This window comes from Pezoporus flaviventris, unplaced genomic scaffold (assembly GCF_033815535.1).
Source record: "Pezoporus flaviventris isolate CSIRO_AGI_PZ_B2104156 unplaced genomic scaffold, CSIRO_AGI_Pfla_v1 ptg000023l, whole genome shotgun sequence".
Taxonomy (NCBI): Eukaryota; Metazoa; Chordata; class Aves; order Psittaciformes; family Psittacidae; genus Pezoporus; species Pezoporus flaviventris.
This window is the reverse complement of record NW_026892571.1, coordinates 19,175,156-19,193,956: the sequence shown is the minus strand read 5'-3', so window position 1 is coordinate 19,193,956 and position 18,801 is coordinate 19,175,156. Positions and strand designations below refer to the sequence as shown.

General features: G+C 55.8%; 1 protein-coding gene across 4 annotated transcripts in view; it reads right to left on the bottom strand.

Annotated features, from left to right (window-relative positions):
- ARHGAP26 (Rho GTPase activating protein 26) overlaps nucleotides 1-18,801 on the bottom strand; it is a 115,759-nt gene that overhangs the window by 87,213 nt on the left and 9,745 nt on the right. For 3 of the 4 annotated variants that reach the window (XM_061457129.1, XM_061457130.1, XM_061457132.1), the window contains exons 2-10: nucleotides 10,890-10,985; nucleotides 9,856-9,917; nucleotides 9,493-9,564; nucleotides 8,643-8,744; nucleotides 6,210-6,320; nucleotides 5,313-5,417; nucleotides 4,401-4,530; nucleotides 3,939-4,039; nucleotides 1,682-1,776 (exon numbers count right to left, since the gene is read on the bottom strand). In XM_061457129.1, coding sequence (XP_061313113.1) covers nucleotides 1,682-1,776; nucleotides 3,939-4,039; nucleotides 4,401-4,530; nucleotides 5,313-5,417; nucleotides 6,210-6,320; nucleotides 8,643-8,744; nucleotides 9,493-9,564; nucleotides 9,856-9,917; nucleotides 10,890-10,985 — 874 coding nt within the window. The remainder of the gene's footprint in view (nucleotides 1-1,681; nucleotides 1,777-3,938; nucleotides 4,040-4,400; nucleotides 4,531-5,312; nucleotides 5,418-6,209; nucleotides 6,321-8,642; nucleotides 8,745-9,492; nucleotides 9,565-9,855; nucleotides 9,918-10,889; nucleotides 10,986-18,801) is intronic. The other variant, XM_061457131.1, reaches the window with a different exon arrangement.

Here is an 18,801-nt window from a genome sequence, read left to right as displayed (position 1 = left end):
AGGCTCTGGTGCCTCTGCGCACGCCGCAGCACAATGCCATTGTGGTGGCTGGTGTCTCCTCCTCCCAGCTTCGTTGTGATTTTCACATTAACTAAAAAAATATCCTCAGGGCATTAAAAAAAAACCCAAGTCAGCAGGAAAACTGCAGCTTCCCGAGGAAAGCACAGAGAGTGGGAGGCAGCCCCAGGGTTATCTCATCCCTCAGCCAACACAGGCAGAGCTCCATCACCCCAACCCCTCCCGGCCCTGTGCTGGCACTGGGTCGCTGCAGCAGCACAGGGTGGAATAACCCCGGGTTATTCCAGTGTTATTCACCACCTCAGGATTCAATGAACCTGGGTTTTCCCAAGACCTCCTGGGCATTCCCACAGGACAGCTGGACCACAACCAGGCACGCAACTGGGAGGGCACAGACGCTCAGTGACTTTGGAGTGGGCTGTTGCAAACCACATAAACTTCCTGCAGTGAGGAAGATAGGAGGCAGTGACTAATCCGCTTGGAATAGCAGCGCCAGCCTGATTTTCCTGTTTATATATCTAAGCTGTTCGTGATGCTAATTAGATATGATAACAGCTCTCATTCCTAGGCGCTATAGATTGAATCCACACATACATCTGATTCAGCTGCTACGTGATAAATCCCATCGGAAAGCATTTTACTCCTTGTCCTGGGTTCAGCAGCAGCAGTCGTTTTTCTCCTTCTTGGTAGCTGGTGCAGTGCAGTGTTTTGACTTTCAGCTTGGGAACAGAGCTGGTAACAATGATGTTTTGGTTTGGCCAAGGACTTTGTGACCCTCATGCTCTGCCAGGGAGGAGGGGAAGTTGGGAGGAAGCAGACAGGACACCTGACCCAAGCTAGCCAAAGAGATATTCCATAGCACAGCACATCATGCCCAGGATGTAACTGAGTTACCCAGCAGGGCTGGGACTGGAGGGTTGGAGGAGGTATGGGTTGGTGGTCGGGCCTGGGGGGTGAGTTATCGGTAGGCTGGTGGCGAGATGTTGTATTCTCTTCCCGTTATTTCCTTTATCATTATTATCATTGGTGGTAGCAGCAGTGCTTTGTGTTATACCTTAGTTACTAAACTGTTCTTATCTCAACCCGTGGGACTTGCATTCTTTCTGATTCTCTTCTCTGTCCCTCTGGGAGTAGGGGGAGGGCAAGAAGGGGGGGAGTGAGTGAAGGAGCTCTGCCTGGTTTTAAACCATAACACTCCTTCAGGAAAAAGAAGTGAATTTAAAGTACCCAGAGGCACAAGCCAGACTTCCAGTATCCACCATCCAGCCACAGCCACTCTGTAGCACAAAAGCTGAAGCTATTCCAACACATACGCTGGAAAGAGGTGTCACATCCCAGCCAAAACACCCACGGAGCATCTTTTCCATACTTGCAAGCATTTACTTTACGTGGCCAGAGACTGCCCAAGTGCTAAAAACCATTAAACGTTAGAGAGACTTGAGTAAACTCAGCACCTTGTAAACCAGAGCGCTCACTCAATGTACTGAGAGCACCTGGCTGGAAGTTTCCATGGACTAATGCTTTCCATTCACGAGGGTATGACTAAAGAAGAGAAACATGGGAACTGCACAAGACCTCAGGAAAAGCCAAGCACAGAGGAGTGCATCCTAACCCCGTGCGCATCCCTTTGCTGACCAGGGCTGTGACGCCCCTCGGCACTCACCGATCCACAGCTTCCACATCAAAGCAAAACCTCTTCTCGATGGAGTCGGTTTTCCTCCGCGTGCAGGATTTGAGGATAACAGCTTCATCTTCTCCCTGAGGGGAGACAAAATCCCTGCTCAGGCTGAGAACAACCAGCCACCCATGTGCCCGTCCCCAGCACCCGCTGAGCTTTCAACGACCACGGTTAAACCTGGGGGGATTTGGCAATACCAGCCTGTTAGAAACACAGATTTATATATGTGACACGAGGACTTGTCTTTTCACCCTTGAAAACACGCTTAGTCCAAGCCCTTTCAAGAGGGACCTTCCTTTCAGAGCACACACGATCGCATTTCTGTGTCAAGCACCACGTGATGCACGTTTGGGCAGGCAGGGAGCGTTGAACCACAACTTTTGGGCAGCAAAGTCAGCTTTATTTTCCATTGCTGAGCAATGCCTCCTGGACCTGGCTGTCAGCCTTCCCTCCAGGCTGCATTTTTGGCAGCGCTCTGCAAACAAGAACTCCTAACGGGAGCAAACACGCCTTAAAATGTTTATTAAATAACAACGCAACAACAAAAACCATTCTCCCATCCAGGCATCTGCATCCAGGCCGTGCTGCGGAGCAGCCATCCGGCAGGATCTGCGTGCACTGCTGTCCTCTGCTGGAGGAAATCCCTGCTCAGGCCCTGCCAGCACAGGCAGTTCTCCTGCGAGTTTTAAAATGCACTGATGATTCAATGGCAAATGAATTCTGAGCGAGTTCCTGGAGACAACCACTTCTGTGCGCTCCGTGCTGCTCCTGCTGACGCCCTGCCTGACCACCTTGTTCCCTCACATCACCACTTTTCCAGGAAACATATTCAGAATCACAGAATCGATTAGGTTGGAAATTACCCTTAAGAGCATCAAGTCCAACCATTGCCCTGGTGCTGCCAAGGCCACCACTAACCCGTATCCCCAGCTGCCACATCTACACACCTTTTAAATACCCCCAGGGATGGTGACTCCAGCACTGCCCTGGGCAGCCTGTTCCAATGGCTAACAACCTGTTCAGGGAAGAAATTGTTCCTCAGCTCCATCTAAATCTCCTTTAGCACAGCTTAGGATGTTTCCTCTTGTCCCATCCCTTGTTCCTTGGGAGCAGAGCCCAGCCCCTCCTGGCTCCATCCTCCTGTCAGGCAGTTGTAGGGGGCAATCAGGTCCCCCCTGAGCCTTCTCTTCCCCAGACTGAACCCCCCAGGTCCCTCAGCCGTTCCCCATCACACTTGGGCTCCAGGCCCTGCACCAGCATCTCACTATCTCAATTTTGTGCTGGCAGCACCCTAGGGTGCAAGGAGAGGCAGTGAAAGGGGATGAGACCACACAAAATACAGCGCAGCCGCTGGTGATTACAGGGCTGGGGTATCTGAATGCTGGGTTATAATGAAGATGCTCCAGGGCAAGAGGAAATGAGTTTTGGAAGCTGCCCCCCTCAGTCGGGTCCCTTTGCCAGCAGGAAGCAGCCTCTCCCACTGCCCAAGGTGCTCCTCTGCAAGGGATGATGCTTGCAAACGGCACTGGTTGGGAACACTCTGGGGGTTCTGTTGTGCTGTGCAGAGGAGCAAAGCCAGCCCTGGCCACAGCCGGGATTACACTGCCCGGGGAGCAGCAGGGCACATGGTGTGCGCTGGCCCACCGCCACCACATCACTGCTCCCCCTGCTCATCCTCACCCCCTTGGGGCTGACGGGAGCTCCTGTGGCTCTGCCTAAACCAAAACAACTTCATTGGCCAAGTCACAGGCATTGGGGAAGGAGCAAAATACGGAGCAGGTTCTCTTCTCCAGGATGTGGAGCAAGAACCAGGGACATGGGAGCAGGCATCCGTGGAGCTGGAGCATGGTGGGTGCACATGGCACGACCCTGCTGTGCTCCCAGCCCCATCCACCACCTCCACCCATGGGAACTGCCACAACCTCAGGGGACTGACCTTAAAAGAAGAGGAAAAAGGCTCATTCTCAGCCTGCAGGCAGCTGCTGCAACCTTGTCCCTACAAACAGCTGCGTGCGGGCAGCAGCTCTGTGAGCTCGCATTGGCTGTTCTCTTGGGGTTTGATTTGGGGTTTAAACAAGGTGCAGAATTAACTCCCCATGTGGCACCCGCTCAGCCTCGAACGAACCTGACCCACTTGACCTGCACCTGTGTCACCTTGCAGACAACATTCAGTGTGAGCCCCAGGGCAGCGTGCAGCTCCACCGTGCTCCAAGACGCAGCCCTGCTGCCTCCCAGCACTCACCCCTTTCCCTCCGGATTTCTGGTCAAACGGCACCATTGTGATCCGCTTTGATTCCCTCTGGTACGTGCAGTAATGCTTCACCCAGGACGTCCCAAAGTGACCTACAGAGCAAATGCAGTTGTTATTCCCAGAACTGGGACAGCTTCAGTGCCCTCCCATTCAGTTACATTTAACAATCACTTCACATGACAGATTTCAGCACCCATGGTTCTTGCTGGACTTCACAAGTGGATTAAGCATCATTACCCCGTTCCGTGCAGGGGAAAGACTCTCCCCAGGCACTGGCAGTGATTCTCTCTCTCAGGGAGAACCTGGCTCCCACATTCCCAACCTTAATATCCCACCCACTGGGCCAGTCCCTCTCATGGATTCTGTACCCTGCTCAATCAGCCTTTATGCCCCACACCCAATAAACCCCCTTCCCCGCATGGCCCTGGCGGCATCCACCACCCTGGCACCTACGTTTCTCCTGCACATAGAGGTAACCTTCCATCGTGTAGGGGCTGATGTTTTTGTGCTCATGGGGGTTCTCCTTCATCTTCTTCATCAAAGATTCAACCTCCGACCTTGTTCCTTCAAAGCGGTTTCTTGTCTGCGAATGAAAACAGGAATGTCTACTGCAGTGAGGGACCCCAGAGCTGGGTCACTGCAGCCCTGTGGGCAATGGGACATGGGGATCCCATTGTCAGCCATGGGACGGGTTTTCTTCCTGGGCCTGGATTTAAGCAAAAAGAAAAGCACTGCAACAACTGGAACTTGCTTGAGTCAGGAGTTTTGTGAAGAACTTGTTTCAAAAGAATGAAGCCAGTCTGCGTCCTTGGGAGAAAAAGAGTAATTCCATAACCAGAGAGGAAAGCGAAGGTGCAATGCCAACAGAGAATCACGGAATGGTTTGGGTTGGAAGGAACCTTAAAGCTCATCCAGTTCCAAGCCCCTGCCATGGGCAGGGAAACATTCCAAAGCCCCGAACACACGTCCAACGCGCAGGCACCAACCATGCACTGGCCACGGCTCCGCTCCACAGCCTGGAGACTGGGATGGCAAAAAGCACGGCACTTCCCAGAAGGAACAGTGCTTTGAGACACTTGCAGAACAGTCGGAAACACTCACTAAAATCACAGGGCACGACGCCTGCCCGCTGGCTGGCTCCCAGGGGGCTGGGCCTCACGTGTGGAGTGCCATAGGGAAAGAGGCTGTGTATACATGTAGTTACGCACAAAAATCACTTTGCTTTCACCAGTGCAGTCAAAGCCTTTGCTTGGTGGCACACAGGAAAAGGAGAGTAAAACCTTTGGTAAACTATATCGACATCTCTGCAGGGCAGTCCCGGCACTGAGCACGCGGTGCAGTGGCACCGGCACAGGGCACACTTACGTTCTGGATGCTGATTGTCAGCTCTGTCTTGAAGTCACTGAAGTCCTTTGCAAGCTCGTAGCCGTGGTGGTAGAAGGTGAAGAGCCCCTGCAGAAAGGCCAGCAGCTGCGTTGGGATAAAACGGATCAAGACAGTCAGTACAGACCCAGAGCTGCTTCCAGAGCCCCTGCTGCTGAGGGCAGCATCCCTGCAGCTCCCAAGGCAGAGGGACCTGCTGGCAGCCCCGAGGAGGATGCCCTGTTCCTCGTTTCACTTCCAAACCCTCCTCTGAGCAAACCCCAAAGCCAAGTCTGTGCTTCCTTCCCCCAGAGCCATGTCAAGCCCCTGCCCACCTCTGTCTCCTTTCCCTGTATCACCCCAGCCCCATGGTCACTGACAGCAGAGCTGGGAGGCGCTGTGCAAGGCAGGCAGCACAGTGCCATCCCCTGCACCGTGTCTCTCACAGCACTGAGTTACTCTGCTCTCAGCAGGAATTACCTCTGCAAGAGCTGGGAGATCTGGCACTTCCCTAAGGAGCTTTAGAGGATGCAACTCCTGAGCAAAGGTAGATCTTGGAAAACGTTTTTTTCCCCTATTTCTGTCACTCCTGCACTCTTTTTTCCCCCCTGGGAATGTCAGTTACAGTCCTCTCTTTTCTTCCCCAGTCAGGCAAATCTACTTTAATTGCCACAGGCCCCCAGGTCCAGCTCCCCACAACAGCGATCTGGAACGTTTCCATGCTCATGGCCACCGAGCTCACAGCTCCATGTGCTGGGGGCTCACCTGGGCACTTTCTCCCCCCAGACCTCCCTCTGAGAGAGGGTCTGGAGCTCCACACCCATCCCACCGCAGGGGTGCCCCCCACGAGCCCCCACCCTCCCTCATCTGCAGGCTGAGGCTGTGTGAGCGCTCACTTACAGGTTCCACGAACTCAAACATCTTCCTCTCCTGCACCTCCTGCACCTTGAACACGTACTCCAGGGAGACCTCATAGAAATGCTGCCGCACCAGGTCCACCTGGCTGTCTGCCTGCGGGCGCGAGGGAGTGACAGAGGGAACACAAAGTCACCACCAGGAGCACTTGGCCTTGTGACTAGAGAGCATCTGGCTCTGACGGGAACGTGTCCATGCAGAACCAATTCCACTCCAGACCCCAATCCAGGGCTGGACAGATGGCTCAGCGATTAAATATAAACCTGATTCACATGAGCAGGCTCTTTCTTCAGCTGAAAGAAAACGTTTTTGGTGACTCACGTTCTCACCTCCCGGGCAGCTGGGTAGAAAAACACGCACCAGAAGTGAGGAAAACAACAAGTTGCTGCGCACTTGACAATAAGAGGCAATTCTCTGCTTTCTGGAAAGCACCACAACAGGAGACGCATTCTGGGGCCAAACTGGGGGGTACACGTGCCCCACTACCCTCTCCAGCAAGTGTGTCAGCAGACAGCAAATCCCCTCTGCTTTGAAGCTAAAGCCCAATGAGCAAAACCAGGGATATGCCCTAATCCCAGAGTGTAAAAACAATCTCATCACGCTCACAGCATGGAGCTGTTGCAGTAGAAGCAGGTGTGGGACACAGGTATCCCCAGCACACATTGCTATGCTTGCAAGTGACACTGCATAGAGCACCCCAGAGTGTCCCCTGCTCTGCCATTTGAGCAGTGGCTTATTTCCAGTTTTCCACATGACAGAGCCAGGAAAAGGCCTGTTTTCCCCATGCCCTGCCCCTGCAGTCATGCTGTGTGCCCACAGCACACACACAGGCTGAGGTACTCAGCAGGCCGAGTTCTGAAAAGTAGAAAATATGATGCCATCGAATAACTTGGCCAGGAGGTAAGCAGCAGACCCGACCCTGTGTGCTATTTAACTGGACAACAGCCAAAGCAGCAGAGAATTCCCAGGGCTGCCTCCTCTCCCTGCCTCATCGCAGCAGTTGCACGTGTGGCCACTATCACCCTCCAGATGTGGCCAGCAAGAGGTTAGGAAACAGAAAACACCACACAGACTCTTAGGACATGAGCCCATCTAGTGAGGCTTGGGCTGCTCATTAATGGGTGATGTTGGCTTCCCTAAAACACTGCCATCGCATCGGCAGCTCTTCTGCACGCACATCTATGGAAACCCTTGGCAGGCAGGGACAGGGCAGCAGCCCCAGGGAGGTGCTGGATGGGGCCAGCGCCGCCACACGCTGCTGGATGCCACATCCAGGTTTCACATCCTTCATGCTGGGCTCTCCTTCAAAGGCAGCGCCCTCCTCGGAGGGGTCTGAGCCACCAAAACCAAGGGAAACCGCCCCGACACCTGAACCTGGGAGCAGGCTCTGGCCTCCCTCTGCCTCCAGCCAGCACCGAATCATTGTCGGGGTGGAAAGTGCCGGCAGGTGGCACCAGCCGCCAGCGCTGCTCAGCCTGAGCCAGCCGCAGCAGCGCCCAGCTACTGCCTGCATCCCGCACAGCATCCTGCACCCAGCCACTGCCTGCATCTGCACCGCGTCCTGCACCCAGCCACTGCCTGCATCCCGCACAGCATCCTGCACTGCATCCTGCACCCAGCCACTGCCTGCATCTGCACCGCGTCCTGCACCCAGCCACTGCCTGCATCTGCACCGCATCCGGCACCCAGCCACTGCCTGCATCTGCACCGCATCCTGCACCCAGCCACTGCCTGCATCTGCACCGCGTCCTGCACCCAGCCACTGCCTGCATCTGCACCGCGTCCTGCACCCAGCCACTGCCTGCATCTGCACAGCATCCTGTACCCAGTCACTGCCTGCATTTGCACCGCATCCTACTGCCCTGCTCCATGGGGCTCCCGCCCCAAGGGCATCCTGCAGGGACCAACCCATCTCTGGGCCAAGGCAAGGAATTCCTAACTTAGAAGAAGTGATGGAGAACTCAGCATTCTCATCCAGTAAGAGCATTTGGCACAGCAGCTCACTACGTCCCGAGTCAGTAATAGGCTCCCAAAGCAGTTTAAAGGCACTAAGCCTGATCACTCCTCCCAGGAAGCCCCAAGCCAGTGCAGCCACTTTCAGAGAAGGAAGCCAGACATCCATGATCTGTGCTGGCACAAGGAAAGCCTGCAGCAGAACCAGTTCCTTTCTGTCACACTCTATAATTAAATACTCTTTCCCCTTTTTGACTGCTATCCATTCTGGGATCTCTCTGATCCACTCACCAAAACATCTTTGACCCCTTTGATTACAGGCAGAGGGCAAAACCCACCACTTGCAGCCAGAATGAGGGGAAAATGAGTTTACAGCCAGGAGAACCAATGCTACGAGCTGTGTAAAGCATTCAAAAAGCTCAAGCCAGTTACAGGTAACCATGGAAAACCAGAGGCTGCTCTCACCTCTTGTAGCTGGGATTCCTTCTTCTTAGAAGACAAGTTTAGGTGCTTTTCTAGGACACCACAATACTTCTCGGTCTCCTTGTCATATTTCTTTTTGGCATCCTACAAAACAGAACAAGAAGTGTGATGGTGAACACATCACCAGAGAGCCGTGAGGATCCACAGCATCCCCCAGCATCAGTTGGTATGAAACCCACCTCTGACACCTGCTAACAACCAGCTCCTTTCTGACTGACCCCTTTGTGTCCTCAGTTCCACCTGTGTGAACCAGGACAGCCTGGTCGTGCAGGGCTGCCCCTGGAGCCAGCACAGCGCTGCCATGCGAACACGGCCCCACGGGCTGGCATGTGCTTCTTGCAGGCAGCAGCAGGTTGTTATAACAACAGGAGAGCCGCAGACACGGGTTTAATTCCAGAACAAAGGCAGGAAAGCAGGGGGGGGCGGGCTGTCTCACAGCCACCCCGGTGCCTCCTGGGCTCACCCATCCGGACAGAAGCCACCCAAATCCCTGTGCAGCTGCTCAGTGACATCCCAGGGTGGGGAGCACAGAGCAGGGGGGCTCAGGAAACCCACTGAGAAAATGCTAATTCTTGCTTGGAGTAAGGAAAATCACTTCGACTGGCAAGTGATTCCTGGCCCTTGGCATGTACTTGGTTGTGGCGAACTCGGAACACTGAGGCACTTTCCAAGGAGCTGGACCACTGCCGTGTCCATCCTGCAGCAGTGAGCCATCTCCTACAGTGCCTGTGCCCAGCGCCCTGCAGTGCACCAGGGCCTGGGCACCCCCATGGCCATCACTAGCATCCCTGGGCTCTGTCCCTGCAGGCAGCAGCCCGGTGCAGCAGCTCACCTTGGCAGCCCCGATCTGCTCCTTGCGGAACTTCTCCAGAGGCGTGATCAGCACCTCGCTGGCATTCTCAATCTGGGGGCACAGACAGGCACAGCTCAGCCACCAGCACTGCCCAGCCCAGCCCCGCACACCCGTGTGGCTCCACAGCCTGCCCCACACAAACCCTACTGCAGCCCTGCTGAGGGAGGCAGGGGAGCTTGTACCAAACCCACTTCTCACCCCAGCACTGACCATCATCCCTCAGCCGGACACCGATGCTCTTCAAGTGTTCCCTCACCAAGCTCACCCTTCCCTCCCTCTGCTCTCCCCCGTGGGGCTCACAGGCACGGTGCTCCAGTGCTACCACGCGCCCCATGCCCGTACCATGCGCATCCGCTCGTCCTCCAGGTTCCGCAGCACCGTGGCAAACTCCTGCAGAGACTTGGCTGCAAGGGACACACCAGCACAGTCAGGGTTTAACAGTTTACTTTAAAGAAAGAGAGGGACTGAACATGGGAACTTGTTTGTGTTTTGAAGGGTTGGTTGGTCGAGGGGTTTTATCACCTTTGCTCCCCCTCTAGAAAGGCTTCCTACAGAAGCAGCTTGTCGGGAAGCACCCCCAGCACCGTGTTCCCTCCTCCAGAAAGGAACACTGCACCTTCACCTCAAACCTGCCCTATCCAACAGACATTCACCAAACAGCCCTATGGCTCAGCACTGACCTCAGTGTGCTCAGCACACAAGGGGCAGCTCACCAGTGTGTGCATCGCAGCAGGGGGCTCAGGCGATAAAGCTATTTTTGCTGAGAGACTGGGCACAAATGAATAAGCAACGTTAAATCAGGGCTAAAGCTCATTTGCTCTCCAGGCTCCAGATGATGTGCACAGTAAGCTCTGAAAGTTCAGCTGAGGCAGAAGCAGGATAACATGGAGCCAAGCGGCTGAAGCTGCCACCCTGCACCATGAGAAGCTCTGCGGTGGAGCCAGGCTCTGTGCTGCTGGCCCCTGATGGGTCCTGTGCTGCTGCAGCCACCAGTGAGGCCGCTGCTCCTCGCCTTCAGATCACAGCCTTTCACAGTGCATTCAGCCACAACCACATCCCCAGATCCCTGCCCTCCAGTGCAAAAGGGATGGATAATCTAGATGGATTCAGATATAGACAATCTTCTTGCTCTCCTATTTGGCAGGGATAGATTTAGGCCAAGAAGTGACAAACTTAGGAAGGTTTTGCTGATATTAGATCAGGAGAAATAAGAGAATCCCAGACTGGTTTGTGTTAGAAAGGACCTTAAAGCTCATCCAGTTCCAGCCGCTGCCATGGGCAGGGACACCTTCCACTAGTTTTTCCCCATGCCCTGCTCAGCTCAGGGGTCTGGAAGGGGGCCTCAGTGCTCCCATAGCACCAGCCCCAGCACTCACCTATGCAGATCTCATCGTCCGTCTCAGCATCACCGATGCAGCGGAACTTAAACTCATTGAGGGAGTCAGCGAACTTGCGCTTGGCTGCCGAAAGGTCTGCAGGGAGCAAGAGAGGGAACATGTTAGGAGAGGAAAGAGCCCACCAACAGCATGATGCAGGCGGGCAGTAATCCCAGCCATGAGTCCCCATGGAGGCACCCATCACCAGGTAAGCCCTGAGAACATTGCACCCACCCCAGTGTCAGGGCTCTGTGGGGGTCCCACCACAGGAGCTGAAACCTCAAAGCACCATGAGAACCATGTGGGAGCTGAAGCCCAGTGCCATGGGGCAGTGGCAGTGATGCTGAAGGCAGTCCCCATGCACGGGTGGTAACAGAGGTTTATTGCTTTCCAAGCTGCAGATTCCCTCCGAGACCCGAAGCCTATTAAGTTCTTACTTGCAGCAACCTGAGCGGATCCAGGACTGGCTCTTCAGGCTGACCCCATAACCCTGCACATGCAAACACATGATCCTGGGCACTGCAAGGCCACAGGTTTGGAGGGGACCATGAACTTAAGCAACACGAGGGACTGCAGTAGAAGATGCAGTACTCATCCTCCTGTGCATTTCTTCCCCCAAAGTCCAAAACCTCAGCGTTTCTTTTTCCCTTCCCAAGCACAGGTAGAAAACACAAAAAGCCCCTTTCCTCCTCTTGGACACCAACAGACAACCGCAAAAGAATTCAAGGGGTTCTGCTCTTCCCATGGGATAAGCTTTTTCCAAGCTTTAAAGCTGTTCTCGAGTATCTCTGCTTAAAGCTCCAGGGCTAAGCCTGCCCACAGTTCAGTCCTGTTGCCTTCACACCACTGCTTCCTAAAGCAGCAGGAAGCCACCCAGCAAACCAGGCAGGGAGAGGGAAAGCACTGGGATCTTTCCCAGTGGAAAAGCACAGCAGAGGCTTCTTGAAGGGGCCATGGCCATGGGGACCCAAGCGCAGAGCACTTTCACAGCCTCCACCTGCACCAACAGCAGCAGACCCTGTGGGGTTTGGGGCAGCTTCCAGGATGCTCCTGCTAGTGTTTAAGAGAGGGACTCGCAGGACAGGTAGGGTTTGCGCCAGCACCGATGGTGCAAAGCAGGCCAAGGGCACCAGAGGCACCAGGACAGCCCCTAGCAGGTCTCAGGTACACCAGGAGACAAGGGGAAGGGTCCGGCTGACAGCACCCATGACCAGAGTCCCCACTCTCCTGTGCTGTTGCTGCTGCAGCAGAGCAGCCCCTTCCCTCGCCGGAGCAGCCGGAGGGCTTGGGGACCTCAACCCAGTCCCCAGAGCCAGCAGCCTCCTGCTCCTCGCAGTAATAACAAGGATGATGTTAACGACTTAAGGAGCCATTTCCCCTCCTCCAGCTCGGTGCTGACCGTCAGCCACAGCCACGCTCTGCCCACCACACACTGTGGACCCAGCAATAGCCTGCCCATGTTACACGAGCCAGGACTGTGCCTCCTTGATGAGAGCCAGGAGGAGGCTGGGGAGCCACAGGGAGCAGGCACAGGGATGAAGCTGAGGAGCCTTTGGAGGTGGCAGCACCCAATAGCCATGGCCCATGGTGCTTATAAACAGGCAAGGGAGAGGCAGGGGGAAAAGGAGATAACTCCTGGTGTGACAGCGATAAGGGAGCATCACTACCAGCCACTCGCTGAGCAACAGGGCCAAGCTGCAGGGACAAAGTGGATGCTAAATTTAACAGCAGGCTCAGCCAGAAAAGGAGCGAGGGGCACCCGTACCTCGGGGGGCAAACAAGGAGGCCCCATTGCCCTCCCTGTGCCACCGTTATTCCCACCCGCGCTCCCACCATCCCATCCTAAAAGCCTGACCCCCTTGTCTATGATTTAGGACAGAACCCCTGCAGTGGAAGCAGCCAAAGCTCCTGCACTGCAGGCAGGGTGCATGGGGAGGCGTCCATGCCCCTCAGCTCCTGAGCCTGCTTCCTCCTCAGCATCACGGACGAGCAAACCCAAAATGCCACAGAGCCCGACAGAAACTTCTGCTTCCTCTTGCGCACGGGAGTCCCGGCCGGACTGCGCCAAGGGCTGGGAGAGTTTTGCTTCCAAGGTCTCCCGCTGGCTTCCTCAGCCAACCGCAACGGCAGGGAAAGGCACTGCAGAGCCAGGGAAACTTCTGAGCAACAGGACCAGCTCGGCACCTCCAGAGGGTGGGTCTGCTACAGGTGCTGCCCCAAAGCCTGCCCTCCCGTCAGCTCCAGCACGGGACCATCCTGCCCCACGGCCCCCATCCATGACCATTCCTTTCCTCTCTGCTCCCTGACCGCTACCACAGTCCTCCTCATCCTCACCTCCGTTAACCCCTTTGCCCATCCCTCCTCCCTGGCTCAGAGCTCAGCCCACCTCTCCCACTGTGCATCCTGCCGGATCACCCCAGCGTACCTCCTCCTCCTCCTCAGCTATTGAGAGTGAAATCTTTCTGGGAAGCAGCTGCTGTTCCTGCAATGAGACTGAAGTGGTTGGGTTTGAACATAAAAAGCCCCTTCCAAAGAAATCTGGAACTACTGAAAAGGCCATTTATAGAAGAAAGATGTCATGGTGTCACAGCCCTCCTCCACACATACAGCACCAAGGCACGATGGAATCTATCCCATCCCTCATTTGGGAGACCCGGCATGTGGAGCTTCAGCCACACTGGGGGAACCACTCGCACCACAGCCCTGCCTCGAGCTGCTCTTCCCTGGTCACCAGCTTCTAGTTCTTTCCCTACCTTTAATCCTCACCAGGACATTCCCACCTCAGTACAACATCCCTGTGATCCTTTCTTTGTGTGCAGTGTTTAAAACACTTCCAGGCTTTCCCAAAAGGAGCACAGAGGCAAAGTGCACTGGAACCGGAAAGCCTGGGCAGATGTACAGCAGGAGCTTCCCCCTTAAATCAGAATTCAGAAGGGGCTGAGAGGAGATTGCAGCTCTTCCACGTGCGTGCTCTTCCTGGCTGGGATGGATGGGTGGCAAACGCAACAACAGGACGCAGAGGGCAACCACAACACATCAGAATGAGACCTCAGTTGATGTCCCCTCCTGCCTGGCTCCGCTGCCCATCAGTGAGTGTTCCAAAGCCCAGGCTGGCCAGGGAAAAGGTTGAACTGGTGGCTCAGAGAGCAGGGCTGTCCCCAAAGCTGACTCTGCAGCCACCTTGCTAATCTGAGCTGGGAAAAGCAAAAACCGCTCTGCCAGGATGCTGCACACAGTTCATGTTAAAGAGAAACCCACTGAGGAGTCCAGGAGTGATGGGTTAATGCTGCTGCAAAGGGGGAAAGCAAAGGATGCTGATGAGGCCGGTTGCACGCTGCAAGGCAAGTTCCAGCCCTCTTGGTGTGAGACACAGGGCTGTGCTCACACAGCGCGGTATTTCTACACTTCCTGCACAGAAAATTGCTTAACAGCCTATATTTAATGCTCAATGGGACAACAGGAACTGAGACTCCTGCCCCTTCCTTCCCCCGTGGCAGGGAACGCAGGGAGCAGCAGGCTCAGGAGAGGGATGGAGGGTCCTGGGTCCCATCGAGCTGCGGACCCCTCGGTGCCCATGGTGGCATTGCTTTGTCGCCAACCCGCAGCACCGACAGCCCCTCACTGGGGAGGTGACCACACTCCCACTGCCATCCATGAGGACAGAAGCCACCAGTTCCCCCCCCACTGTGGGTTTGACAAGTTCCTTAAAGCTTCTCAAAACAAACCTGCATCTACATCATAGTCCATCTGCCTCCAACCCTCACAGAACCCCAGCCTGGTTTGAGTTGAAGGGACCTTAAAGCTCCTCCAGCTCCAACCCCTGCCACAGCCAGGGACCCCTTCCACTAGAGCAGCTTGCTCCAAGCCCCTGCGTCCAACCTGGCCTTGAGCACTGCCAGGGATGGGGCAGCCACAGCTTCTCTGCGCTTTCTTGCGGCCCCTTTAGGCAGCTCGGCTGCAGGAGCCCAGAGAAGGCAGCTCTGGGGTCACCAGCGGCTGCACACAGCAGAACACGGCACATCCCACTCACTCACCCCAGCAGCACCTCCACAGCCCCACACCACTGCAGCAGTCGCACCGAGCACCCTGTGGTGGGCAGGAACCAGCCGGGACGGGTAATCCAGGGAACAGCCGCTCTAATCAGCACCAAAACAGGCAGATTATGGCCTGCCAAGGGTGCTTAGAAAGCAGCAATATGGTGTCTGCCCCACAGCCAGCACCCACTGCCAGCAAGCACCCAGTGAGACAGGGATTCGGGCACAGCAGTGGGGTCATGCAACATGTCCCAGTGCTCAGGGATGCCTGGGGATAGAGGCTGGGAAAGGTCAGTGCTGGATCTGGCCCACGGATGCATGCAAGCAGCACAGCATGCTGCAGAAGATGGGATGCTCTGACTGCACCACATCCCCACAGCTCATGCAGGGATCCAGCAACGAGCAGCTCATGCCTGGAAATCAGCATTGCAGCTGCCAGCATCTCAATGTAGCCCCGATACAGACCCAGCCCATGCACTGCTGGGGTCAGCACCAAGCATCGGGGCAGCGTCAGTAAGTGCTTCACTGGTTCCAAAAGGTTTGGATCCTCCCTCTGCGCTTCCCAGCGGAGGTCAGCAATAGCCCCGCTCGCTGCCACAATGCTCTGCACCCAGCTCCATCCCCGGGCTGCTTTCTTTCATTAGCAATGATTCAGTTATTAACTCCTCCAGCAGGCACTTGGAGTTCAGCAGTGGTTTAGGACAGGACTGCAGCTGCTGGCAGGTTCCCTCTGACTCATCACTCAAGTAAATACATGAAACCAGATGAGCAGAGACCGCCCCACTTCCAGCAGCAGCTTCTCCCCTTGTGTTCATGCACCAGAGCCCATGGAAAGGCTGTTCTGGCTTGGTACATGCTGGAGATCAAGGTTTGAGGGTGCCAAACCCAAGGAGAGACCCCAAGGACCGGTGCAACGGGCACAGGCCCCACATGGGACTCCCCGAGGCAGGGAGATCATCGCTGCCGCTGCCCTACAGCTCCTCCAAAGCCCATTTCAACGCCTTTACCACACACACAGCCTCCGGGCAAAACACAGCACCAAGGCTCGTCTCAGCAGCACACACTGAACTTCATTTTTACCAGGGAAAGTTTCCAAACACAAACCATGTTTCAAGGGAAAACACTCCAGAACTGCTCAGAGGTGCTACAAAGCAACAGAAACTGAGAGACCCATCCAGGACTGAAGATCCAGGAGGTGCCGCAGCTTCCGCTCTGCCTTTTCCTACAACCACGGGAGCAGGCAGCACCGCTGCCCAGCCCAGGCATCACCGTATGCCTCGCTTCACACACTCGGCGTGGCTTCGTATGGCAAAATGTTTGCCAGAGGCACAGAGAACCCACTGTAGGATGAATGGGACTATTGACCGGGCTCAGACAGCGGATCAGGTCTGAGCAACACGCCGAAGACGTGAATTATTGCCATGGTATTTTAAGAGATAAAAGATCTGTGCTTCGTGAAACACAAAGCGAGCCCTCGGAAGGGCCGCTCGGTTGTGCTGCTAAAATTATCCCGCGCTGCCCACCAGCCCAGCACCCGGCCACGTCATCCTGCCACCCCCAAACCAAGAACATTTGGAGTCATCTTGGGAACCTTGCCAGGCCAGGACGCGTCTGCAAAGCTTCCCAAGATTCCTGATGAAAGACACTGAGGATCCAAGGGATCCAACCCAGAAGGACCATGGGGTCTCCTGGAGAGATGGTTTCATTTCCAGGGAGTTGGAGGAGGTTTCACGTCCAAAGGGCACAGGGTGACCCATTGCCCATGGCAGCTGAGGCTGGAGGTGTCTGCCCTCAGCAGCCCTGTGTGAAGGAGAAGAGGAAAAGGAGAGTTTGCTGGCAGCGGTTGCCTTTGCCCACGTGTCACCAGGCAGGTTGTGCCCAGAGAGGAAAGGGACAGATTTAAAAGAGAAAAAGCAAGAGGGAAGCCCCTACCTCATATGTGGATTTGGGTCGTTGCTCACGTTGGAGGGCAGGGGAAAGCAGTCGCTTCTGCAACACACAGAGAAGGCAGGAGCCTGACCTCAGCCCCTGCTCCTGGCTGCAGCCCTGGGCACAGCTCATCCCAGTCCCAGGGGAGAGATGCCACTTCACAGAACACTTTAAACCAGCAAAAACAGCTTCAGGGAGATCAGAGCTGTGTGGGGCCCCCACACAGGAACAGCTGCTCAGGGATGCACGAGGCTTCCATCACAGGCTCTGCCGGCTCCTGCCATCACCCCTGCTAGAAATGGCCCAAAACTGCAACGAGTGTTTTGGTACCCTGCTCAAAACAGCCTGCAGCGGTGGCGGCTGGCAGCCAGGCTGCTGGCAACACCATGAGCCCTCCAGCAACACCATGAACCTGCTGACAACACCATGAGCACTGCTGGACCCAGGGGACATCCTGCAGCGGGGACTCGGGGCTCCCGGAGGCGAGAAGCCGCTTCCTTTGACTCACACTGCTCTGGCCACTCTTCTGTTTCCATCAGCCGCCTCCTGGCTGGAGGAAGTTGCTGGTTAATCAGAGCTCTCACCCTTGTCCCCCCCTCTCCTCTGACCGGGTCCAGCCCTGACTTTCCCAGTTCCTGGACACTCAGAGCCTGCCTTGCTGCTGACACCGCCATGCTCCATCCTTCCTGTTCAGCTTTTCTTAGCACTCCTCAGATCTTTATCTCACCATGGCCGAGATCCTTCAGAAACCCAGCGCACGCAAAGGGCTCTGCCTGTTCCCCTGCACCACTGGTGGGGCAGTAACTGGCCAAGGCAGCAGGGCTGGGTTAATAAAGCAGCTTCATTAATGAAGCGATGCTCACAGCTGCCCAGGGTCACACCCAAGGGGACCCTCACTTCAACGCCTTGCACATGAACCCCAAATAGCAATGGGCTCAACAACCCCTCCATCCCTCGGGAAAGGAAGATGCAGGGAGGCTCCCGTCTGTCCTGCCCTGCATGGAAACTGCGCCATTTTCTCTGCTTGCCCAAACAGGATTTCTCAGGAGCAGCCGCCGCAAAGTGAAGCACACTGTGTAGTGCCCAGCACCACTCAGCCCTGCCTGGTCCTGCATTAACCAGGTTCTTTGTGGAGAGGCAGGAGGTGCGTAAGGAGCTGCCGCAGCTCTGGGTTCACTGACACAGGAGAGGAGCAGACAGAGGTGATGCTGGGGAGGACAAACAGACCTGAGAGACCCGGGAGCCGCTGCGGGGCAGCCGCATGGGCCGGGTCTGCGGAGCGCTGCGAGGCCGCCTCTACCTGCGGTCAGGAGGAGGAAGAACACAAACCCCGTGCATGACGCAAACGAGGCCCGGAAAGGCTCCCCGCTTGGGAGCCGCTGAGCGGACAGATGTCTGCAGCTGCGGGAGGCACTTCCCAACGCACGGCCTCCTCCCAGCAAGGAGCACAGGCGAGCTGAGCTGCCTGCGGGTGAAGCCCTCCCCACAGCCCCTGGGATGGTACTTGAAGATAAGGGGCCCAAATCTGGGTACCCACACCCCAGAAAGCAGCTTCCAGGCTGAGCATCACCCCGTGTGGCACCAGCACACCGCATGGGCACAGCCACCCTCCAACCCACCAGCACCACACTGAGCCCTCAGGGGGCTTCCTCGTGCTGTGCATGAATGTGGCAACATCCCCGTCCTCCCACAGCCCCCAGAGCATCGCTGCCTATGGCTCCTCAGGGGGCACAACCAACACAGCCCACCCACTCCTTGGGGTGCCACCCCTGTCCTGTGCTGGCCCCGAGCACACAGAGCACTTCATGTACCCAGCAGCAAACACGAGATTTCGCCACTTCCTCACCAAACGCCACGTCTGGTACTTTGCCCTGTGTTTATTTTTGTTCACATCCTGGTGTTGTTCTATGGCAGAACCCCCCAGCCCACCCCAACCTGCAGTGGCCGGG